Here is a 22,229-nt window from a genome sequence, read left to right on the forward strand (position 1 = left end):
AGGTTCGGGGGTTGTATAAAATGTAATTTTGGTTGTACAAAATTGTGCAAAATAAAGTACATAATACTGCTTGATTACAATTCATGATTTCGAAAGTGCGGGTGCTGGGGTAACGCACATACTAATGTTCATTTACTACTCACACATTGACACAGCCAAAATGTTCATGTGATATAAAATGCCTAAATATTACTCCTCAAAACATGCTACGCTCCAGACCCCTTAATACCTGTATATTCCAGTATCAAAGTAACCCCACGAAAATTTTTTTTTGTTATACCTCAAAAACTATTTAACCAAATATAAAATTGGCGAAATTGAAAAATTCTATATTATTAGTATTAGTTTAGAACAAATAAAAAAATAAAATAAAGGTATCCTATGTTACCAAAACATTAATGACTTTGATAATTGTTTTCAAAATGCAAAAAAAATTATATTAAATAAGGCCACAACGTTGTATTGAGATCCGTAACAGTAAGTATTGAAGATAGAATGAGTAAAATAAAACAAATTAACAAAATTTACCAGTAACCCCATATTATGGGGTAACTATAATCTGTAATTTTGCTATATAGTTTTGATAAAATTCTATAGGGTAAAAACAAATAAAATAATAATTTAAATAATACCTATATATTTTTAGGTATAATATACTCCTTTAATAATATTTAAAAAAAATTTATTTTTTTTTTTATCTAAATAAAAAAGTATTTATCTTTATCTTTATCTTTATCTTTATCTAGTAATATACGATTTTAGTTATCTTTTATCTCAATCTAGATACATAAGAAGTGAATTATTTTTATCTAAATCACTAATCTAATCCGAACACTGCATACGTCCTGGAAAACCGGGATTGTCACCGGTTTTGGACTTCGCGTCCCGGTGTCTCGAAAAATGTTTTCGGGACGTTCATGTGTCCCGGCTTAGACGTTTAGGTGAAATGTAGTATTGTTTAATTTTTAATTTCGACCGTTTTATCTCTATGTACATTTGTAATCGTGATTGATTTACATTATATAATAAAAACATAATTTGTAATTTACACATATAAATATTTAATATATTTTATTTTATAAAAATATTTTTAAATATTATATTGGCGGCCATTAATGTCTTCTTAAGTGGTGTATACATAACTTTTGTATGGGCGGGGGATGATTTGCAAACAAATCATTATTTTTTTTTACGTTTCTAACGCCCTCACACAAAGAACATTATTTTAAAACATTTAAAAAAAGACCTAGGGGGATCTAACCTCCACATCCTCAATCCTTGTATACGCCACTGGTCTTCTCAATATATTAAAAGTTATATAAAAAGTATATTACTCAATATTGTGTTTGTGTTTTTCCCGGTTTCGCCTTATAAATGTATGGCAACCCTACAATATTGGCATATAGGCTGTTCTTCTTAAGTAAAAAAGTGAGGTACTCTTGTTGATTTAGATACGTCATACATTTTGTATGACGTATCTATATACGTATGTATATCGTATACATTTTGTTTTCAATCATTTTATAAAATTAGGCCCTCACGAAATACGTACTACGTTGAAAAATGTATAGTAGGCTCCTAATATATTTGATCGCCTATATGTAATAGGAATACTATATGTTCTATTTAGAATTTATATGCATATATCTGATATGGTAACCGGTGGGAACTTGCCACAATATACAGTCTATGCTACACTGCCTACAAACAAGCTATATAAAATAGTTATAAACATAGGTATTTTATCTAATTTGTACTACTAGTTAGTATTAGCAGTTACCACTAACTACAGAATAAATAGTCCTTAACTGTAATCTATTATATAAAACTATCACAGTGGAACCCGTTCGAATAAAATGTTTGTTACCACGGTTAAAAATATATATTTTGTTTGGTACCTGCACCATGTAATCTGTTATCACTTATACATTTATGATAATCTTGTTTTGTTTGCTAAAATATATGCATCTAAAAAATAATTCACAAGGCATCAACCATAATTCTCTAGTTCTATACCTACTCGTACCATGACAAAAATTATGCCTACCTAGAGGCTATTCATTATATGAACAATTTTGATAGCTTAACATTTTGATCTTTTATTTTTTTTTATTACAAAACAGTTATACATAATTTATGATAATTAAACAAATTTTCACTTGTTGGTAATATTTTCCTTTTGTAATGTCTTATATAAATGCTTATAAAAATCGATCCAATAATAATGGCTCGTCAGAAGATGAAAAACAAACTTTGTTGGTGTTTGGATATTCATGCAAGTTATTTAAAGATGATGAAAAAGCGCTTTTCATTGACCAAGGGAAACATTTGATACCTTGGATGGGCGATGAGACATTAAAAATAGACAGGTAAACATTATAACATTCATAAAAATTTGAATATGAAATAAAAAATATGTATGTTTTAATTTTATAGATATGATTGTCGTGGAGCCTTAAGTGACTTGAAGTCTGTAGAAGCCTTGCCGTTTGGCCAAAGCCGATGGGAAGGATTAACAGCTGAAGAAAAGAAGATTGAACAGTTATGTGATGAAGAAAGATATAAGTCTCTCAATGATAAAAGTGAAGAAGAATCAATTTATCAAGGTAGTTTATAATATTCTTTTAGGTTACATTTCGGAAATTACATTTGTATTTTTTTTATTTTATTTTATGAATTTCAAATTACAATTTATAACAATCTATAATATATATTTTGCTATAACTTTATTTTAATTTTAATATTCTTAAAAATGTTCTCAGTCATTAGTTTATTCAAATATAGATCCAGAAATATTCTGTGGAAAGTATTCTTAAATTTTTTATATATATATATATATATATATATATATATATATAATTATTATATTTATACATAATATTCATGCTTAATTAGGTAATAGACATAAAAAATAACAGATTTATCAAACAATGTTATTTTTATTTTCAGGGCCTTCTTTTCATATATTAATATTATTTATGTTAACAATGTCAATTTTCATTTTTTATTTAATTATTCTATATTACTTTGTTCTAGTTAAAAATTCATATGTGACAATCTAAGATAATATAGATTTTTGTTTTGTTTATATATAATTAGAAGAAGAACTTAAACGGCTCCATCAGGCTTTAAATAATGATGAAAATGAATATGGGCAAGTTGGTTATAAATATGAAGATGAGTCTTCCAATACATCCGAAATGAAAACTGCAGATGATACAGATTATGAACCTGAGTTAGAAGAAGCTTTTATTCCACCAAGAGAATTAGAAATTCCTTCCAACATGCATGTTGTACGATAAATTTAAAACTAATAATGTTAATATTCATTTTAAAATTAATTTTATTTTTAGCCACAAACTAAAAAATTAAATGCTATAATAGAAAAAACAGCATTATTTATATCTAAACATGGAGCACAAATGGAAGTTTTATTGAAAGCTAAACAAGCACACAATACTCAATTTGAATTTCTATCATATGATCGACCACTATATCCTTATTACCAACATGTACTTTCAGCTATTCGGTCTTGTCGTTATAATCCTACTCTTGCTAATGATAGCGCTGAAGGTAAATATTTTTAAGGGTATTTTTATAATCTAAAATTTCAAAATGCATAATACTTTTTATTTTTATTTTTAGATTCATTAGATTCCTCAAATGAAGAAAGCTACCTTCATCCAAGCCTACTAAAAAGTGCAAAACAACCAGAAACGGTAAGTTCCCTAGTATTTCTTCTACTATAATATTTTTAACAATTTTTTTTGAAAATTTCTATAATTTAAAAAGAAATTATATGATAACATTACTTGTCTGTGATATCTAACGTCATTGCTAGTTGCTTATATATACCTATTTTATTTTTTCCATGTTTATCATTAAGTAGAACAGTTATTATTTCTTACTTCTTAGGAATTGAAGAATCATCTTTTAAATTACAATTTTGAATTAAATTATATATATAAAATGAAAAAAATTATTTTGAGTTTCCTTTTTTTTTAAAAAATTAAAAATTTTATTATTAGGTCATTACTATTAATACTTTTATTAGTTAATATTTTAAAGACAATTTGTTTATATTTCATTTCTAGAGTAAATTAATGATATTTTACTTTATCAATTTGATCATAAAATAGTAACAGTTAGACGTCAAGTGATATCATTGCATTATAATATGTTGGTTGTAACTGTAGATAAGTGATTCATTTATAATATTGCCAGTGGAATACATCATCTATATACATTTAAGCTAATTATGAGGTAAAAGGTAAAGATGAAGACTTTTGGTTAAATTTCATAAAAATATATTTCTGTGATGAAATTTTAAATAACCATGATTTACAATAAAAATGGAAATGATACTTCAGTGTATTCAAAATTATCATCTTGAATGCTGCATGGTCTGGATGCTGGTAAGTTATATAATATTTAGATATTTTTATAATTATTTTCTGGTTTATGAATGTAATGGTTACATTTTTTTTTATTGGGTTGCTATTATTTTAGGTAATTTAGTGTGTGTACCTAACTAATACAACTTGTATATTAGAACTGTTATATTTTAAATTAGAAATCTACGAATGAACTATTTAAAATAAACTAAATATCTTCATGTTATAAAGTTAAATACTTTTAATGTGTCTATATTTTAAATTTCAAATTGTTATTATTTTAATTATAAACATTTAATATACATATATAAATAAAATATAAATGTATTAAATTGTCTAAGATCACTATAATTAGTATTTGACTAATCTATTGTTTCTTTTTGTTTTTAAATTATAAATTATAGTATCTAATTCTATTCTTTTTTTATAATTTATTTTGTGTATAACTTGTATAAAAATAAATATGATAACAAATATTATTAACTTTCAATTCTACAATGGGCATTTTGTAATTCAAATTACTCTTATTTCAATTTATTCATTACCAAGAGGTATTCTATTAGCATTTTATGGATTTTTTTTTTTAAATACAAAAATATTTAGATGGTTAATATAAAAATAAAATATTATTGTAAAATCAATTGTTTTTACTTCTAACTAAAAAAGTTAAAGAATCAAATTTAATATTTAATAAATGTACATTATTTTATAGTTCATATAATTTTAACAATATGAATTTATTAGTTTTTCACAAAAATGTTGTATTTATTTTTTCTGTAAAATTTAATATGTATGAACTTAATCTCTTTTAATATAAGATGATCTTTATTTAAATTAGACTTTTCAAAAATGTATTACCTAATAAAAATCCTTAAAAAATTAATAAAAAAAATGTTCATTTGTCAGAGGAATAATCGTCACTTTTTATATTATTTTACTTGCAAATAAAAATATTTTTTTTATATCCATATTACATTTAATGATTTAATTTTAATAAATGTATGTTACATACTGTTTATTTTGATAAGATTAATTTCTTCTTACATATTTGCATAAAATAAAACTATGTACACTAAATATTAATTAAAATAAGTATTGTTTTACTATTATCTAATTTAGTAATAATACTCTGTAAAGGATTTTTAAGACAGGTAAGGTTAGAGAAATATATAGAATTCATACTATGCATTATACATTATTGCTATGGCCTATGACTGATTAAGAAAAATATTTACCATTCTATTAATTTTAAACAATTAAGGTAAGTTTAGGATTACCCATCTAGCTACATTTATTATAATTATTGTATTTTATTTTTGGTCAACTATACATACCATTTTAAAAAGTTTTTAAATCATTTTACAACAATAACATTTTTAATAACTTTAAAATACTTATAACTAAGTTTTGGACATATATTTGTAAAAAATTTCAATGTTATGTTTTATTTTTCAGGTAATAACTGTGAGCAGATCGAGTTTCTATTTTCCAGTTTTATATTAACTTCTGAACCCATTTTTACATCCTTATTATCCTTTCTTATTAAAATTAAATATAAAATGGTAATTCTTTCATTGAATCCATCTGTGTTAAATATTTTTTTCTTTTGAATTTGACTAAAACAATTTTCCAGTTTAAATATAAGCTTGTTAATAAAGCTCATATGGCTTATATTCTTCCTTTTTTTCCTCTTCAGCTCTTAAATTTATTCAAAATAGCTTGACTACTAAATTCCATTTTTACCCAACATTTTTTTCACTATACCATTAAAATAAATTAATTTATTTCTAATTGAATTTATTTTCAGACGCCATTTATCCCAAGCATAACCTACAAACCATCTGCAGACTGTTCTTACTCATTGTTAGTTAATAAAATTAAGGAAAAACAATCTGCAATGCCTGTTGAGGAAACCTCTGTAAATGAAGTAGAAAATACTTCTACAAATGTAACTACCTCAGAATTTGATGGATTAACTAAATCAGCTAGACGTCGGTTAAAAAAAAAATTAGTATCTCAATCTACATTAAATGTCTCAAACTCGCCAGAAACAGATGATAATGAGACTATTGATGAATTGAGTTCAACTGAAGTATGTAAACTTAACTCCAAATTAATTTAAATTTTTTACTTAAAAATATAAAATTAATTTTAAAACAATGATTTATTATTACTAAAAATTTAGATCCTATATTAAGTGAATTATTATTTATAAATCAATATTCTGATTTTACTGTAGTGTTTTAAGAAACAGTTTTCTAAAATTAATCAGTATTTGAAAATATATGAGTCCATTATATTTGTATAATTTTTTTTGAATATTTTAGTTATTAGTATATGTTCAGTAATTGGAAATAAATCTATTGAAATAATATTTGTTATGTAATTAGTAATAAATTAAAATTTAATTAATCATTGTTATTTATAATTATTTTAGATTACTACTAGTATTAATAAAGGATCAGAAAATACAGTCCAACAAAATGTCACAATTGGTATTGATGTACCCCCTAATGATTTACAAATCATTATTGATAAAATGGCATCATATGTCACAAAAAATGGAAAACAGTTTGAAGAAACTGCTCGAAAAAGACGTAAGTTGAATATAATTTATAATTTTTATAGTTAAAATAATGTTTATTTATTTTTAGAGGATCCAAGATTGAAATTCTTAGAGCCTGATGATTGTTTCAATGCATATTATACTCAAAAACTTAAGCTATATGCAACAATTAAAAAACTGGAACAAACAGCCCCATCAAAATGTAATGTGGATTCTAAAACGAATTCAAAATGTAATTATAACAAACTTACATATTATTATTATTATTATTTAATTTTGTAATAAAAACTAATTATTTAATATTAATTTTAAAATTTTTTTTCCAGTACCTGTATGCTTTTCTTTGAAAAAGCAAAAAGAATCAGAATCTACGGAAATTAAAAAAAGTGCCCTAGAAGATAGTTCAAATGAAATGAGTGATGATGAAAATAAAAAAGATTGTAATGATAAGACAGAGTCTAACCACTCTAAAATAATGAAATCTGTTACATCTGCAAAAAAAAATCCATTACAAAACACAGCTAAATTAGGTAAATTAATTATTTTATTACAAAATTCTCTTATTTTCTGCCAGTTGTTTAATTATCAAATATAAATTATTAATTCTCATCAATAATATGTGTGTAAGTATCTGTTTGGTTTTAAAAAAAATGTATATAATTTTTATTATTTTTAAATTTGTTACATTGAAATTGAAAACTTTTATTTAAGAAAGCTTAATTGATTGTATTAAATTACAGCTGAAGAGAGATTAAAAGATAAATTAGCTATGGCAGCAAAAGAAAAACTTGCCATGTTAGAAAGAGAACGCACTAAGAAAGAAAAAGAAAAAATTCAAGCAGAAAGAAAAAGAAAAGCTGCACAATTTTTAGCTTCAATGAAAATAGTTAGTTCATCAAATAAAAATTCCAGCGCTATTCCAAGTGTCATAAACTCAGAAACACTGGATAGTTGTTCAAGTACTATATATTTTATACTATTGCATGAATTTGCACTATATATTCAATAAATATTAATTTTCTAGATTCACCACTACAAAATTCTGTAGCTATAATTACTGATCAGAAACCAATTACAAATGCAAAAAATGGTTTACCTGATAATGATCTACAAGTTGTTACTGTTCAATCTTCTTCAAAAGTACAGGATATTATATCCATTGGTTCTAGGTACTGTATAATTTTTTTTTATTAAAAATCATATCATCATACACATTTCAATCCAATTTATTACAAATATATATTTTAGTGATGAAGATATATCCAACGATGGTCTTCTTAATAAAAATATCAATGGAAACAAAATTAACAAAATGTCACTGCAATCCAGACTACTAGGTATATAAATGTATTTATTTTTTATTACTTTCATACAATTAGAAAATGTGTATACAGTAGAATCTCGATTTTCCGGAGTATATGGAGGTATCACACAGATAAATGAAAACTACAGCAGATCAAGAATTTTTATTTAATGAATTTTAATTTATATTTTTTTATTAATTATTGCATTTTATTTAACCTATGTTATATGAAAACATATTGTCATGTTTTTAAATTATCTGGGCCTGACATTTGAAATAATCAATCTTTATTTTTTATTGCAGTATGAAATTATTTTTCTTACTTCAATTCGAATTTTTCTTAAATTTATGACATTATGGAAGTTAAATTTTTTCTGCTCACAGAAATTCAGAAAGTTATCAACTACTTCCATAAATCTTTTATAATATAGTCCACACATTGTTTGTTATATGAATATTATTGATAGTCTTTAGTCTAAGTACAATATACATACTGCTTATGCACCTTTACTTTTGGTACACACAAAATTTTGAATAAATGTGCACAGTTATCATGGTTCTACTATATATAAAATATTTATGTATTTATACTTATAATTTTTTTTTTTTTTTTGTATGTATGATTTTTGTTAAATTCATATTTGAATATTATTTCTAGAAACTATTTCCAAAGACAAAAAACGCAAAGTAACTGAAGAAAAAGAAAAAGATTATTATAAACGTATCAAGCGTTATGAAGAAATAAAAGAAAAATCACCTGACCAGTAAGTATTAAATATTTATTTTTTAGTGTTGTAAAATGTAACGACTGAAAAAAGTTAACAGTTACATTCTATTGAAATTGAAAGCAATTAATAAGTTACTATTACATAGTTTATATTATATATTTGCTGTATACTAAATGAATGTTCAACATATAAATAATTTAACCATATGTTATGCTAAAATCAAGTAAATTAACCTTTAATTTATGTTTAAAAAAATTATTTTTTATCTAGTTATCATTATGTATATTTTTTCAATAATTTTAGAGTATATTCATCTCGTGAAAGAGATCGAAGTAGCAGGCGTTCCAAAAAATCTCACTCTAGCCATCATAGTTCTTCAAAAGATCACAAGAGTGATCGTAGTAGCAGACGATCAAAACATAAACATAAATCTAAGAAATCCAAAAAACATACTCGTAGCCATAATTCAGACTCTTCAGACGACAGCACCAATACAAATAATAGCCGTTATTCATGAAGACATGGTTCTTTTTTTTTGTATTCAACATAATATTAACAGATAAACTGTAATTTCTGTTTATAAAATATTGTCAACATTGTACTGTATATTTAACTGTATATTATTTCATGTTTGTAAATACATTAGTTTTTAAGTAAATAAACGATAATATTTTTGTATGAATAATTTCTTATATTTCTTATATATGAATAATTTCTTATAGGTAGTATTGCATTATCATTATAAAGCAGTGCATTCTTTTAAGGAATTTTCACTGGGCAATAAATCATTTTTTTCTTCAAAATAGTCAATGTATATTAGTATGATGGTACATTTCGAAGTTCTGAACGTGATGAGTCACTGATGAAAATTAGTAATACTGAACCGTTTCGAAAACAATTGAACTTGATAATTTATTAACTCTAATTAATTTTCTCGTTCTTTCAGTTTTTCAGTGAAAATATTTTTATTTGAGTATGATCTTTAATCCCTTTGTATGAATGCATACCACTAAAGTAGTATTTTTAATAAATTGCACTTCTTTGACAAGAAGATTTTCATATGTTTCAACAGCCCCTCAAAAATCAGAACCATGGTTGACATGGTTTTCAGCATATAGTAAATTATTTAAATCAACTAAATTAATAATTTTTATATCACAAGTCCAAAATTTAAAATGTTAGCTTAATTTTTTCATTCAGCTTTAGACCATTGAGGTCCATGGCTGCAAAAAAAACTTCTTTTCATCTATCTCTATTCAGGATAATTAAATATGATTGTCTATCCCTAGTTATTTTAGTTTTTTCATACTTTTGTCAATCCATCTCTGCTTTGGTTTTCCAACTAGTCTCCTTCCCTGTAGAGTCCATTTTAGTACATAATTAATTATTGATTTAGTTCTTGGTACATATTCAAGACAACACAATCTTTTAAATCATATTTCTAATATTATATTTAGTTTTTCGAATAGTTCCTGTAGTTCCCAGTTACTCCTAATTTCGTATGTTTGATCTTAATTTCTTTTAGATCCATAGATTCTTCAGAGGAATTTTCTCTCCAAGAAAGCAAGTGATTTTTTATTACCCTTAGTCGAGGGCCATTTACTTCATTTTGCCATAATCAAATTGTATACCTGACAAGGAAAAAAATTATGAAATTAGTTGAAATCTATTAAAATGATTTATATGCAGTGCGTTAGCAGGAATTATAGATTTTTCTAACGTTATTGATGCTCTTCAAAAATGTAGTATATCCATTTTCCCTTCTTCTTTTAAGCTTCTACAAATTTATCAACTCTCCCAGTTGCAACTGCTAGCCGTGATCGATATCAGAGGCGCCATTTCAGTTTTTTTTAAGGATATGCAAGCAATTAAAGAGGCCAATTTTTTCCCACCACCAGGCCAACATTCATGATTAGCAGTGATTACTGATCAGCCACGGTGCATGCATAACATCACAGATTGGAAAACTGAAGGCCAAAGTGGCAAGGCCATGAATCAGTGACGCCTAGGCCAATAATTGAAGATGAAAAAAAATCAGGGTTTGCAAGTGCACACCCTGCTCCTCCCCAAAATGGCGCCCCTGATCGATATTTTTCAATATTAAAAATAATTAAAACATACATGCGAAACTCCTCATGTGTAGTAGACTGAATAGTTTAGCAATGACAAATATACAGTGATGTAATAATAAAACCAGATGATATCTTAAATAAGAGACAGAAATGTTCTTTGCAGTTAATCATATGTAAAATAATTATACAAAAAATGTTGTGTGGCACAATAACAGATAAAATAAATAAAAAATTATTTCTCAACTTGAGTTTGTTCTGTGCAATCATGTATAATTTACAGCAAGGTCTTAGAAGGTATCTTCAAAAATTCAAAGATTTATAAAGTTGTAGCATTGATAACAGAATATATTAAAAATATAATCTATAACCAATAGTTTTAGTGTACATTTCGATTAAACCATATATTATACAGACTGTAGTTGAACTCCGAAGAAAAAAACTAACTACTATATGTAGAAATTGTACAAGTACCTACTACGTTTGAATGAATTAAAAACTAACATATCTATTTTATTATAAGAGGTAAAAATTCTATTACTAATCTAAAAGTGGAAAAATTGTATCATTTTTTCAAAATAATTATACTGAAAGATAAAATAATAACATAGATTAAATGTATAATTTGAAAAAGAGGTTCTAAAGAGAAAAAGAACTTTTAAAATAATTATAAATAACTTGGATCTTGGATCAACTAGTGTCTACTATTGGCTAACTATGCATATCAATGAACAATAATTCATAGACAAGAAATTAAAATATTACTAAAATTATATAAGCTACGACTAATATGCTTAACATATAGATTTTCTGCAGACTTAATAAACCTGTTTTACAGCTACGCATATCGTACGCCACGTTTTCGAGTTACATTATTATTATAAATAATTCAAACATAATTTTAAATAACAAAAAAAATATACTTTAATTTTGCACCAGTTAGGACAATTAGTTCATACATTTAAGATGAAATTGTTTATCAAATTTGTATTTTCAAAAATTGCATAGAAAACGTGAAATGTTTTGGAGTACAATGACAGCATATTAAATAAAAAAATTTAAATATTCAATAAGTGACAAGATCATTTTTAGCAGATATACTAGACCAAGGAAAATCTATACAAAAATATAGTATGTGAAGAATCGGACATTCAATTTTTAATGTAGAAAAAATTAAAGTACACCAGTTATCAACTTTTAAACAAATGTTAACAGAACTACTACTAAATAGGGTTGTATGCACTTTTAAGTAGTACTCATCATACATTTTGTTTATTATTCTATGGCAAATTCCAGGTTATCAAAGATCATGTAATACTTGGAAATGCTTCTATATAATACACATTTGGTAAGGAAAAAGTATACTGTAATACAAAACTAAAATTTAACAAAAATTGTTTAAAAAACAGTTTTTATTTTACTTTAAATATAAGTATAGTAAATTATACATATAAAGTAAATCAAGCTTGAAGTACACAGGCACCACCAACTTTCTTAATTTTTTGCTCAGCAACCTTGGAAAAGAATTTAGCCTTTACAATAAGTGGCTGTTTGGGAAGATTACCTTTTCCCAAAACTTTGTAATAACCCTGAAAAAGATTTTATTTAATTAGTATTAGATACTATAATATTTGACATATTACTGAATAGAACCAATCAGATTAAATAATGGCTACATAAAATTTGTACTTCAGACCGCCAGTCGCTAAACATTAATTTTCTCATCATTGAGGTTCAATTGTAAAAGAATAAAAATGTATAACTTACCTTTCGAACAACATCAATGACAACTGCCTTTTCTTTGTCATTTTCATATTTCTGTCTAGTCTCTTCAGGGATGAGTGTGTATAGCTGTTCAAGATTAATAGTTGGACACCATTTTGAATTTCTTCTCAAATGGTAATTACGCATACCCAACTATATATATATATATAAAAAAATAGTTTAATTATAATAAATTTTGATAAATTTAAAAAAAAAAAAAGAAATTTGTTTTATGATGTAAATTTTTCAAGTAATCTTGAAAATTCATAGTGAAGCCGTGTAATTGTTTTTATAATCAAAGACAAAGACAAAAAAAAAACTAATACAATGCATTTCATAAAATTAGAGACTAGATTATAATACAGCTGGAAGGTTAGTTTTTGTGTATTCCAAATGCTCCAATTTGATTTTTATAGCAACAATTTTATTGGGACATAATTTCAATATCATACATAGAGTCCTGCTTACTTTAGGACATCAGCCATATTGTAGTAGTCTCAATTTTAGCAAGAAATAAATAAATTAACAGTCATATTCTATTGACAAGAAAAATTAACATATTTATCACATATTACAGCAATAATGATCCATTAATTACACAAGCAACACATTCATACTTATTGATTGATAAAAGATATCAATACATTATAGGAATTGCAATATATTACATATGAGTAAGAATTATGTTTAAACAATTTTAAAAATTGATAATAATAAAATATAATTTACCTAAATCTATAATATACTCGGATAAAATGGAAAATGTATATACTGTTATGTACCAATAATAGAGAATAAAACTATGAACTATCTTAAAAAAATATATTAAGTTGTGAAAAATATTTAGGTATTCATCAAATTTACAACTTGAAGAGCAATGAAACATTTAAAAGTAATGTAAGTACTGAATATAAAGTTTTAGAAATTACCTTTCCAAAATAACCAGGATGGTATTTATCAAAATTTATTCTGTGGTGATGCATACCACCAGCATTACCTCGACCTCCAGGATGTTTCCTGTGTTTACCTGGAAATTAGTTTACAAAATACCATTAAAAATGTTAACATGATAAAATAATGAAGTACAACTTATGACATAAAACCAATCAGAAAATGTAAATTTGCCACATAAAAATTGTACTTCAGACCGCCTGTCGCTAAACATTAATTCATCATCTTGGTATATATAATTGAAAAGATTATGATAAATATTATAAGCAATCTAAATAAAAATAGTGTTACTTTTAAAATGTAGATTGTTTAATTTTTTCAATTAAAAATGTAAATAATTGTTCATAAAGAAAACAAATCAATTTAATTTAGCACACACTATATAACAAAATACTAAAATTTGTAAATTTGTTGATCAAATGGTGCAAAATAATAACTTGAGAACACAATTATTTATTTGTTTGATTATATTTTATGGTTACTTATAAATATAAAATGAATACAAGCATCGATAAAGAATACTTACCTACACGACCATGTCCATGACTGACATGTCCACGCAATTTCCTGGTCTTCTTCTTACTGGTAGTCTAAAAATGAAATGTTTATTTATTATTTTATGGAAATAGATTTCACTTGAACGACTAGTAATAAGAATCGTATCTTGCGTTTCGTATATAACAATATGATACAACATAAAGGCAAAACGTGGACAAAGAGTCATTCAGCATTTGAAACATTCATACTAATGTAAAAATGGTTAAAGAATTAGAATTTGCAGAAACGTAAGCCGATGTAAATTGAAAAATTACAAATAAACGCATATCATGCACAAAACATCACATGGTTCACTGTTTCTCTTAGATCTACTCGTTAAAACTTGATTTAAAGCACTCAGGATTTAATGTACAACACGTACGCTGTGAAAGTAAACGAGTATTTGATAATATTGGGAGAAAATTTTAAGTACAACATTTAAACTTACATTTTGCTTCAGCAACGAAGAAAAATGAAACTGTGCACAACTTAAGAATTGAAATCAAGAGGACAAGAGCACACGAACACAACGCATACTAGAAATACAAAAACACATACTATTATAGGTTAGGTAAAATACGTGTTCTCTTTGGAAACAGTGTTGTCAATATTCACATTTGTAGAGCTTATAAATATTGTACTATTGTTGTTCTGTGCGTAGATAATAACAATATTAGATTATTACATATTAGATATTAGAATAATTTTTTATCTATGGTTCTGTGGTATTCCATAAAAGTAATATATTATCTAATTAATATAATAATTAAAATTAATTTAATATAATTCTTCTTCTTCTTATGTGCCTTCACAACTCCGTTGGCTGCCACCGTCACTGGTCTCCAATAATCACGATCCTGTATTCTTTCCTCCCAATATGTTACTTCTAGCCTCTCTAGATCTTGCTGTACTCCATCCATCCATCGTTTCTTGGGTCTGCCTCTGGGTCATCTGCTTGTTGACTTGTATTCAATTGCTGCTCTAACTTCATTTGTTTGTCCTCGTCTCATGTTTCCAAACCATTGGATTCTCTGTCCTTTTACATAACTTGTTATGGGAGGTACTATGGTGATTTCTCTTATTTCTTTGTTTTTTCTTCTACGCCACCTGTTTATTTCGGTATCAAAAACTGGTCCTTTTATTGTTCTTAGTTCTCTATCCTCAAAACTTCTGAATTTTCGTTCGATCTGCACTGTCGTTGGCCATACTTCGCACCCGTAGGTTAGCATTGGTTTTACAATACTCATGTACAGTCATAATTTTGTTCCTCTAGAGAATAGTTTCGATTTGAAATATTTTATTAGTGAGAAAAAAATCCTTTCTGCTTTGAGCAAGCGACTGGTTATTTCGGTGTTCCAGTCGCTGTTACCAGTGATTGTCACACCTAGGTACTTGAAGCTATGTGCTTTCTCGAATACGTAATTATCTACTGTAAGGTCTTCCTCATCTATTTCAGGCAACATTTCCATTGCTTTGGTTTCCTCCTCATTTATTTCTAGACCAATCATTTTGCTTCCTGTATGAGTGTTTTGGTATTTCGCACAATAATTTCCTTGTTTTCTCCTACTAAATTTAGATCGTCAGCAAAACCTATCACATCTAGCGTGGTTTTGTCAATATTAATTCCTAGTTTATTACTTTGTACACTGCGTATTACTTTTTCTAATGCTATGTTGAAAAGTATTGGCGATAGTGCGTCACTCTGCTTTCAAGCCCTGTTATCACTTCAAATTCTTCGGATAATGTAAAATCCACTCTAACTTGGTATTTTGTTCTGTCCATACACATTTTTGTCAGTGATATGAGTTTCCTAGGGAGGCCGAACTCATACATTAGTATATTATATAAGCTGTCGCGATGGATGCTATCATAGGTTTTTTTGAAGTCCGCAAATACTTGCCATATGTTTTGTCTGTACTCATACTTCTTTTCCTAGAGCTGTTCTATAGTTGCGAGCTGGTCTCTTGTGGATTTGCCTTTCCGAAAGCCACACCGATAACTTCCTATACACTCTTCAGCCAAAGGTTCTAGTAATCCTAATAAAATTTTGGAGAAAACTTTGTAGGTACCATTATTTAGTAATGATATGCCCCTATAGTTGTTGCAGCTCATCTTGTCTCCTTTCTTGTGTACCGAAATGACTATAGCCTTGTTCTATTCTTCAGGTAGTTTTTCTTCATTCCACATCGATTGCATAATTCACATATCGTTTTGTGCAGTTCTGAGTCACCATACTTTATAAGTTCAGCTTGTATCCCGTCTGACCCGGGGGCTTTCCAGTTTTTTAGTCGATTTATAGCTCTTAATGTTTCATCTAATGATATATCCTTAACTTTTTGTTCCGCTCTCTAATCTTCCCAGGCTGGTATTGGTGTGGTTGGTAACTAATTTAATATAATTACAGTATAATAATTCATATTGTATTTATGAGTGTTACTAAACATTAACTTTATGAAAGTTGCAGCTACGATGTCAAATGTATTTGTTCAGACACTTTAGAATTTAATTTCATAAATTCCATTTATAAATTGAAATTCTTAAAACTACATACATTCATACCTACAATTAGGGTTGCTATACGTCCCGGAAAACCGGAATCGTCACCGGTTTTGGACTTTGTGTCCTGGTGTATCCCAAAAAATGTTTTCGTGACGTCTAAATGTCCCAACTTAGACATTTAGAGGATATGTAGAATTATTTAATTTTTAATTTCGACGATTTTATTTCGAAGTACAATTTTAATCGTAATCGATTAAGAATAGGTATTTAATAATAACATCATTTGTAATTTCCACTTATAAATATGTAATTAATTTTATTTTACATTAATATTTTTAAATAATATATTGCCCGCCATTAAAGGTCCACTTAATATATTAAAAGTTATATAAAAAGTATATTACTCAATGTATTTGTTTTCTCCTGGTTTTACCTTATAAATTCATGGCAACCCTACATGAAATATTTCTTGCTCAAACCAACAAAATTATTATGAATCACTAACTCACAACACTCAGTATTTTTAAAATTATACCTTATTGCCACAACAACAACGCAACATTTTGTCAAAACTGTGCAAAAAAAAATTACTCAATATGAAAATTGTGTACTGTTTTATAAGTATAATTTATTAATTTTTTAACATTAAATCCATGTTTATATATACTGGAGAGATTTGATTTGAGTCTTAGCCATCAGAGAAAAACTAATTTTATTGTGCACCAAAAGGATAGTTTACACTTGTACTTGGAAAACTAACCTTCTTATTTTCTAATTTTTATACTCTAAAATAAAAAATTATTTGTATAAATACTTATGTACATTTATTTTATTTTGTGTGTTGGGATACTAAGAGAAGGAATTTCTTAAAAATATTAAAATTTAGAATAACAATGTATATGGATTTTTTTTGTATTTGTATTAATTTGTATTCTATAAAAATATTGTTTATTTATAAGTTCTCAATATGATTATTGATTAATGTCTTGTTTTAATTTTTTCTGATTGTAATTGCATTAAATTGGAAATAGAAGAAAACAATAATCAAGTTGGTATGGAGGAAAATCCCATTCTGTATGGTTTTTTTTTCTAATTCATACTCCAAATTATGAATTTTTTTTATTTTGTATATAATTTATAATAAAATCAAATGATACATCAAAATGAGCAAAAAAGGCTACATCCAATAATTCCTTAATACTTTTCTAAACCATGCTTGTTCAAACTTGAGAAAAATTGTATTAAGTCAGTATGTTCAGTATTTTAATGATACCTTTTGAAATTATTTTTCTTATAAAGTTTTTATTACCTATTGGATTTTATAGTATTATATTACTTTAAGCTTTGATTGCATTGGATTGCATTTGCAAACCAACAAATATTTTTACCAAAACAATATTATAAGTTTTATTTTTAATTTTTGGAATTTTTAAAACTCCTTTTGAAATTAGTACTTTTACTATGGTTTGAAAAATAATAAGATAATGTATGCAACTTTTGTAGTGATTTAACATACATTTTAAGTTAAAAAAATAAAATGCTGAACCAATATAATTTCCTGTTTTTCATCTGAATCTTAAAGTATCAATCATCTTATAATACCAATTCAATACAAATAAAAATAATAATACAAATAAATTTGTAGAATCAATGAACTTTTAAATAAATTCGCATTCAATAAATAAATATTGTATACTAAATAATTTTAAGAGGAATAAACTACAATAAAAAAAAATTAGTTTTTTTTATTGCAAACATTTGTTATGAATAATAAATAAATAAAATATAACTATTTATTTATTTTTAATTAAGCAATTGAGTCTTCTGAAGAAAAACGTGGAACAAACATATCATTATTAACTTGATCAGGTAACCTGGCTGCATTCTAAAAATAATTAAAATTAATAAACGATTGAAGAATATAAAGGAAAAAATAAAATTGATCCTCCAAAAACACTTACTAATTTTTTTGCTCTTTGTTCCAACAAGGAATAAGCAAAATGATTTAGCTGAAATCAAATAAAATAGAATTTATTGTGAGATATTATGCAGTAAAATGTGTTATGATATTTATTTAAAATATTAATTGAAAAAATGAGTGTAATAAATATAATTAATGTAGAAAATGTAAAAACATTAAACAAATTCTAACTACATAAAAGGAGAAAAACATTTTTTCTCAGTGTAATAATTCTGTTTTTATGCTACATCTATAATTAGGAAACTTAAAATAATTTAAATATTATGAGCTACACCATGTTAAATGCACTATTAATTTTATATTCTATATATATATATAGAATATTATATATAATATAATATATAATATTATACATATTAGTATATATAATATAATGTTAATTTACTTTAAATTATTAATAAATTCAAATAGTATCTATATATTTGTTATAAAATACAAAACTGAGTAAAAATATAATATGTAAGATTAATTGTAATTCTTGATTCATTAATAAACAAAAAAGGTTCGACTATTTTTTAAATAATAAAATATTAATTATGTTTTTAATATTATTGAATATCACTAAAAATAAGTCAATTAATTTAATAACAAAATTGTAAAATTTACCATAATGCCTTTAGGTAAGGAAACACCTTGAAATCTATATAAATGACCATATTTAGTATCTAGACGATGTACCTAGAAAAAAGTAAGGTAAGTTAATTTTTCTTAAAAAAAAATAAGAATTTCTTTGTAATAACATACAGCAGTTATTGTGCAGCGCCCTAATAAATCTGTATTGCCAATCATAGGTCCTTTGCTTATATCAATATGATCACCAATTCTGTATAAAATTACCTTTTTATCTATAAATCAAAAATGTATTAAAAACTATTTCTTTATAGGTAAATTTAAATGTTCTACTATAATTTTAAGAAATAATATATAATAGGTTTAAACAGTACTGATTTTAATGGTTATAATATTATAGTATTGATAAGATAAATAAGATATAAGACGATTATATACCGATAGACTGCTGGGCAATATTTGGAACCTGTTCTTTTTTAAATTTATTATCCTGAAATATGTCTAAAGCTAATTCTTCAGAAACAGCTAGACGATCAAATCGATAAGATGTCTGTGCTAATTTAACCATATTAGCTGATAAAATTCTAAGTTCATTTTCTGTTGGAGTCCATTCTGGTAAATTTGATAACTCTACATCATAAACAAAGCTTCCACTTTTCACTATTAACATAAAAAGTATTCAATAAATAAATAATAAAAGTTAAACTTAAGTAATATAATTAAAGGAAATAATATATAAAATAACAAAACATACAACATAGATAATAGTTTTATATAACAATCCATAGTGACATAATGAACTCTTCAGAAGCCAGTAGCATTCGAAATGCACAAGTAGAATAAATAAAATAAAATGAAGTAAAAGCTTTATAATCAAAGTAATTTGATAGATCAAAAAAATAATAAATACCATTAGGTGAAGGGAAACTATGTAATGTTGGTTGAATATCATTTTTAAACGCTTTAGAAATGACAGCTCCTAGAATAAGTGAACAGCTGCGCCAATATGCTCTGTTGAAATGATAAGGATCTGGAAGATGCTGTGCGTGCATAAAAGTAATTTCACAATCTGATTCAAGTGGTCTATGCATATCCCATAAATGTGTATTATCTACTAAAGCTAATCCAGTTCTTTTGACCAACATTTCCGATATATCTAGAATTAAATAGCTAAAAAGGTAAGTACTGAAAATATGGATTAAGTAGAATTAACTTGTATACGTTTGGCACAATCATAAGGAGTTGAGATCCCTTTGTTCATGGACAATGTGACATTTTCAGGCACGCCATGATATTTAATAATCATTTTTTCAATACGTCCAACTGCTTCTTTTTGCTTTTTTTGTTCATTGTCAAACAAGTTATTTTGATAAGCCACTATTTCACTCAAGGGCTCTACGTTTTTTGATGTCGAAACATATCTTCTAGCTACAAAACATAGAGTATATTTAAGTAAATAATAAGTGACTGAAATATTTTAAATATGGTATCCTATAAGTATTTATGCTCACATAGTGTATAAGTGTATTTTTTGTAAAAGCAACTAGTAAAACACTTCATTATAAGAATACAAATATAAATAGGTAAAAATACTTCATTAAATTATAATAATTACTATGAAAATAAAAATACGGAATTAAATAATATTGGATCCACAGAGTTATGAGAAATATTCATTCTTTACGGCTACGGCATAACCTAAATATTAATAATAGATAATATATCAGTTTATTATCAAACCCTATTACCATTGATAAGTATACTTTTGTATTGTATATTTAATCAATGCTATTACATATCCCATAAAGCAGGGATGGCTACTGTTTAGTTGGCCCGTGCTTCATTTTATTACGTCATCTAATATTGAACTGTAGCTAAATTATTAAATGTCTAAATAATAATATTCATCCATATCGGCGTAGCTATAGGAGTTAGCATAGATGTAAATCAGAAATTTATTAGGGGGGAGGGGCAAAAATATGATTACATATCTAACGAAAAGGTTGTCCGAGGCTAAATGATGCTTTACTACCTACATATTATCATATAAAATTATTCATTTTCTAATATTATGTTGAATAAGCGAAAATTTAAAATTAAGATTTTAAAAAAAAAGTGTTATAGTAATAGCTATAACCAGCTGTTTTGTACTTATTTTAAAACAAGGTATGTTAAATATCAGAGGGGGGTACTGTCCCTCCTAATTTATTCTTGGGGGGCAATTGCCTCTCCAGTTTACGCTTATGGGTGGTAAGTTAATTTTTTTATTTTGTTGACTCAGTTGTACAATTAATTTATATAAAATAAATGCTAATTGTTAATTTTTTTTTTTTCATTACTCTGGCTTGCCATGTTATAAATTGACCTTCTAGTTATTTTGAGTTACAGATTTCTTCCATAGAGTACAAGGACAGATTTAAGGGGGTTCGGAAGGTCAGATGACCCACTGTTAATATTTGTTGACAAAATTGGCCTCTTGAAGACTTTTTATACCTTTTAAATGTGCGACTTTAAGCATAAACTTATAATCTAGTTCCAGCACTAATAAGTGGCCTCTTGAAATAGCTTCAGCCACAATTATCCTACTGTGAATCTACTCCTCATAAAGTATTACTCTATGATATATCCTTAGATCAAATACTACACAATGTATATGTAATCTAATTGTAGTGACAATATATATATATACACAATGTTGTTAAAAATACAAATATATTCAAAAATATTTTAAAAACTTTTAAATACATTTTTTTAAGCTTTGTTGTTGTCAGATTCTTAATTCTTAAAACATTAGAACACATTAATTACATTAATTTCATGTGAGTAGTAACTAGTGACTTAATGACCTTAATAAATTAATTTTAATG

General features: G+C 25.9%; 3 protein-coding genes across 3 annotated transcripts; 1 reads left to right on the forward strand and 2 right to left on the reverse strand.

Annotated features, from left to right (window-relative positions):
• Positions 1 to 1,944: 1,944 nt before the first annotated feature.
• Positions 1,945 to 9,555, forward strand: LOC112685627 (protein suppressor of white apricot). The gene is made up of 14 exons (XM_025557565.1): positions 1,945 to 2,369; positions 2,437 to 2,606; positions 3,100 to 3,293; positions 3,354 to 3,573; positions 3,646 to 3,719; positions 6,202 to 6,486; positions 6,832 to 6,991; positions 7,049 to 7,192; positions 7,287 to 7,490; positions 7,701 to 7,919; positions 7,985 to 8,129; positions 8,209 to 8,297; positions 8,922 to 9,027; positions 9,295 to 9,555. The coding sequence occupies exons 1-14, from the start codon at positions 2,185 to 2,187 to the stop codon at positions 9,506 to 9,508; spliced, it is 2,409 nt and encodes an 802-aa protein (XP_025413350.1). The 5' UTR covers positions 1,945 to 2,184; the 3' UTR covers positions 9,509 to 9,555.
• Positions 9,556 to 12,453: 2,898 nt separating this feature from the next.
• Positions 12,454 to 14,863, reverse strand: LOC112685622 (60S ribosomal protein L27a). The gene is made up of 5 exons (XM_025557559.1): positions 14,761 to 14,863; positions 14,302 to 14,366; positions 13,754 to 13,851; positions 12,828 to 12,977; positions 12,454 to 12,649 (listed from the first exon to the last, which is right to left on the reverse strand). Coding segments are annotated over exons 1-5 (444 nt in total). The 5' UTR covers positions 14,763 to 14,863; the 3' UTR covers positions 12,454 to 12,520.
• Positions 14,864 to 18,586: 3,723 nt separating this feature from the next.
• On the reverse strand, positions 18,587 to 21,059 carry LOC112685620 (39S ribosomal protein L39, mitochondrial). The gene is made up of 8 exons (XM_025557558.1): positions 20,874 to 21,059; positions 20,584 to 20,790; positions 20,273 to 20,518; positions 19,801 to 20,022; positions 19,537 to 19,637; positions 19,399 to 19,470; positions 18,773 to 18,820; positions 18,587 to 18,696 (listed from the first exon to the last, which is right to left on the reverse strand). Exons 1-8 carry the CDS (start codon positions 20,920 to 20,922, stop codon positions 18,619 to 18,621), a joined length of 1,023 nt encoding a protein of 340 aa, XP_025413343.1. The 5' UTR covers positions 20,923 to 21,059; the 3' UTR covers positions 18,587 to 18,618.
• Between the last annotated feature and the right edge of the window lie 1,170 nt (positions 21,060 to 22,229).

Source organism: Sipha flava, unplaced genomic scaffold (genome assembly GCF_003268045.1).
Source record: "Sipha flava isolate LNK unplaced genomic scaffold, YSA_version1 284_pilon_pilon, whole genome shotgun sequence".
Taxonomy (NCBI): Eukaryota; Metazoa; Arthropoda; class Insecta; order Hemiptera; family Aphididae; genus Sipha; species Sipha flava.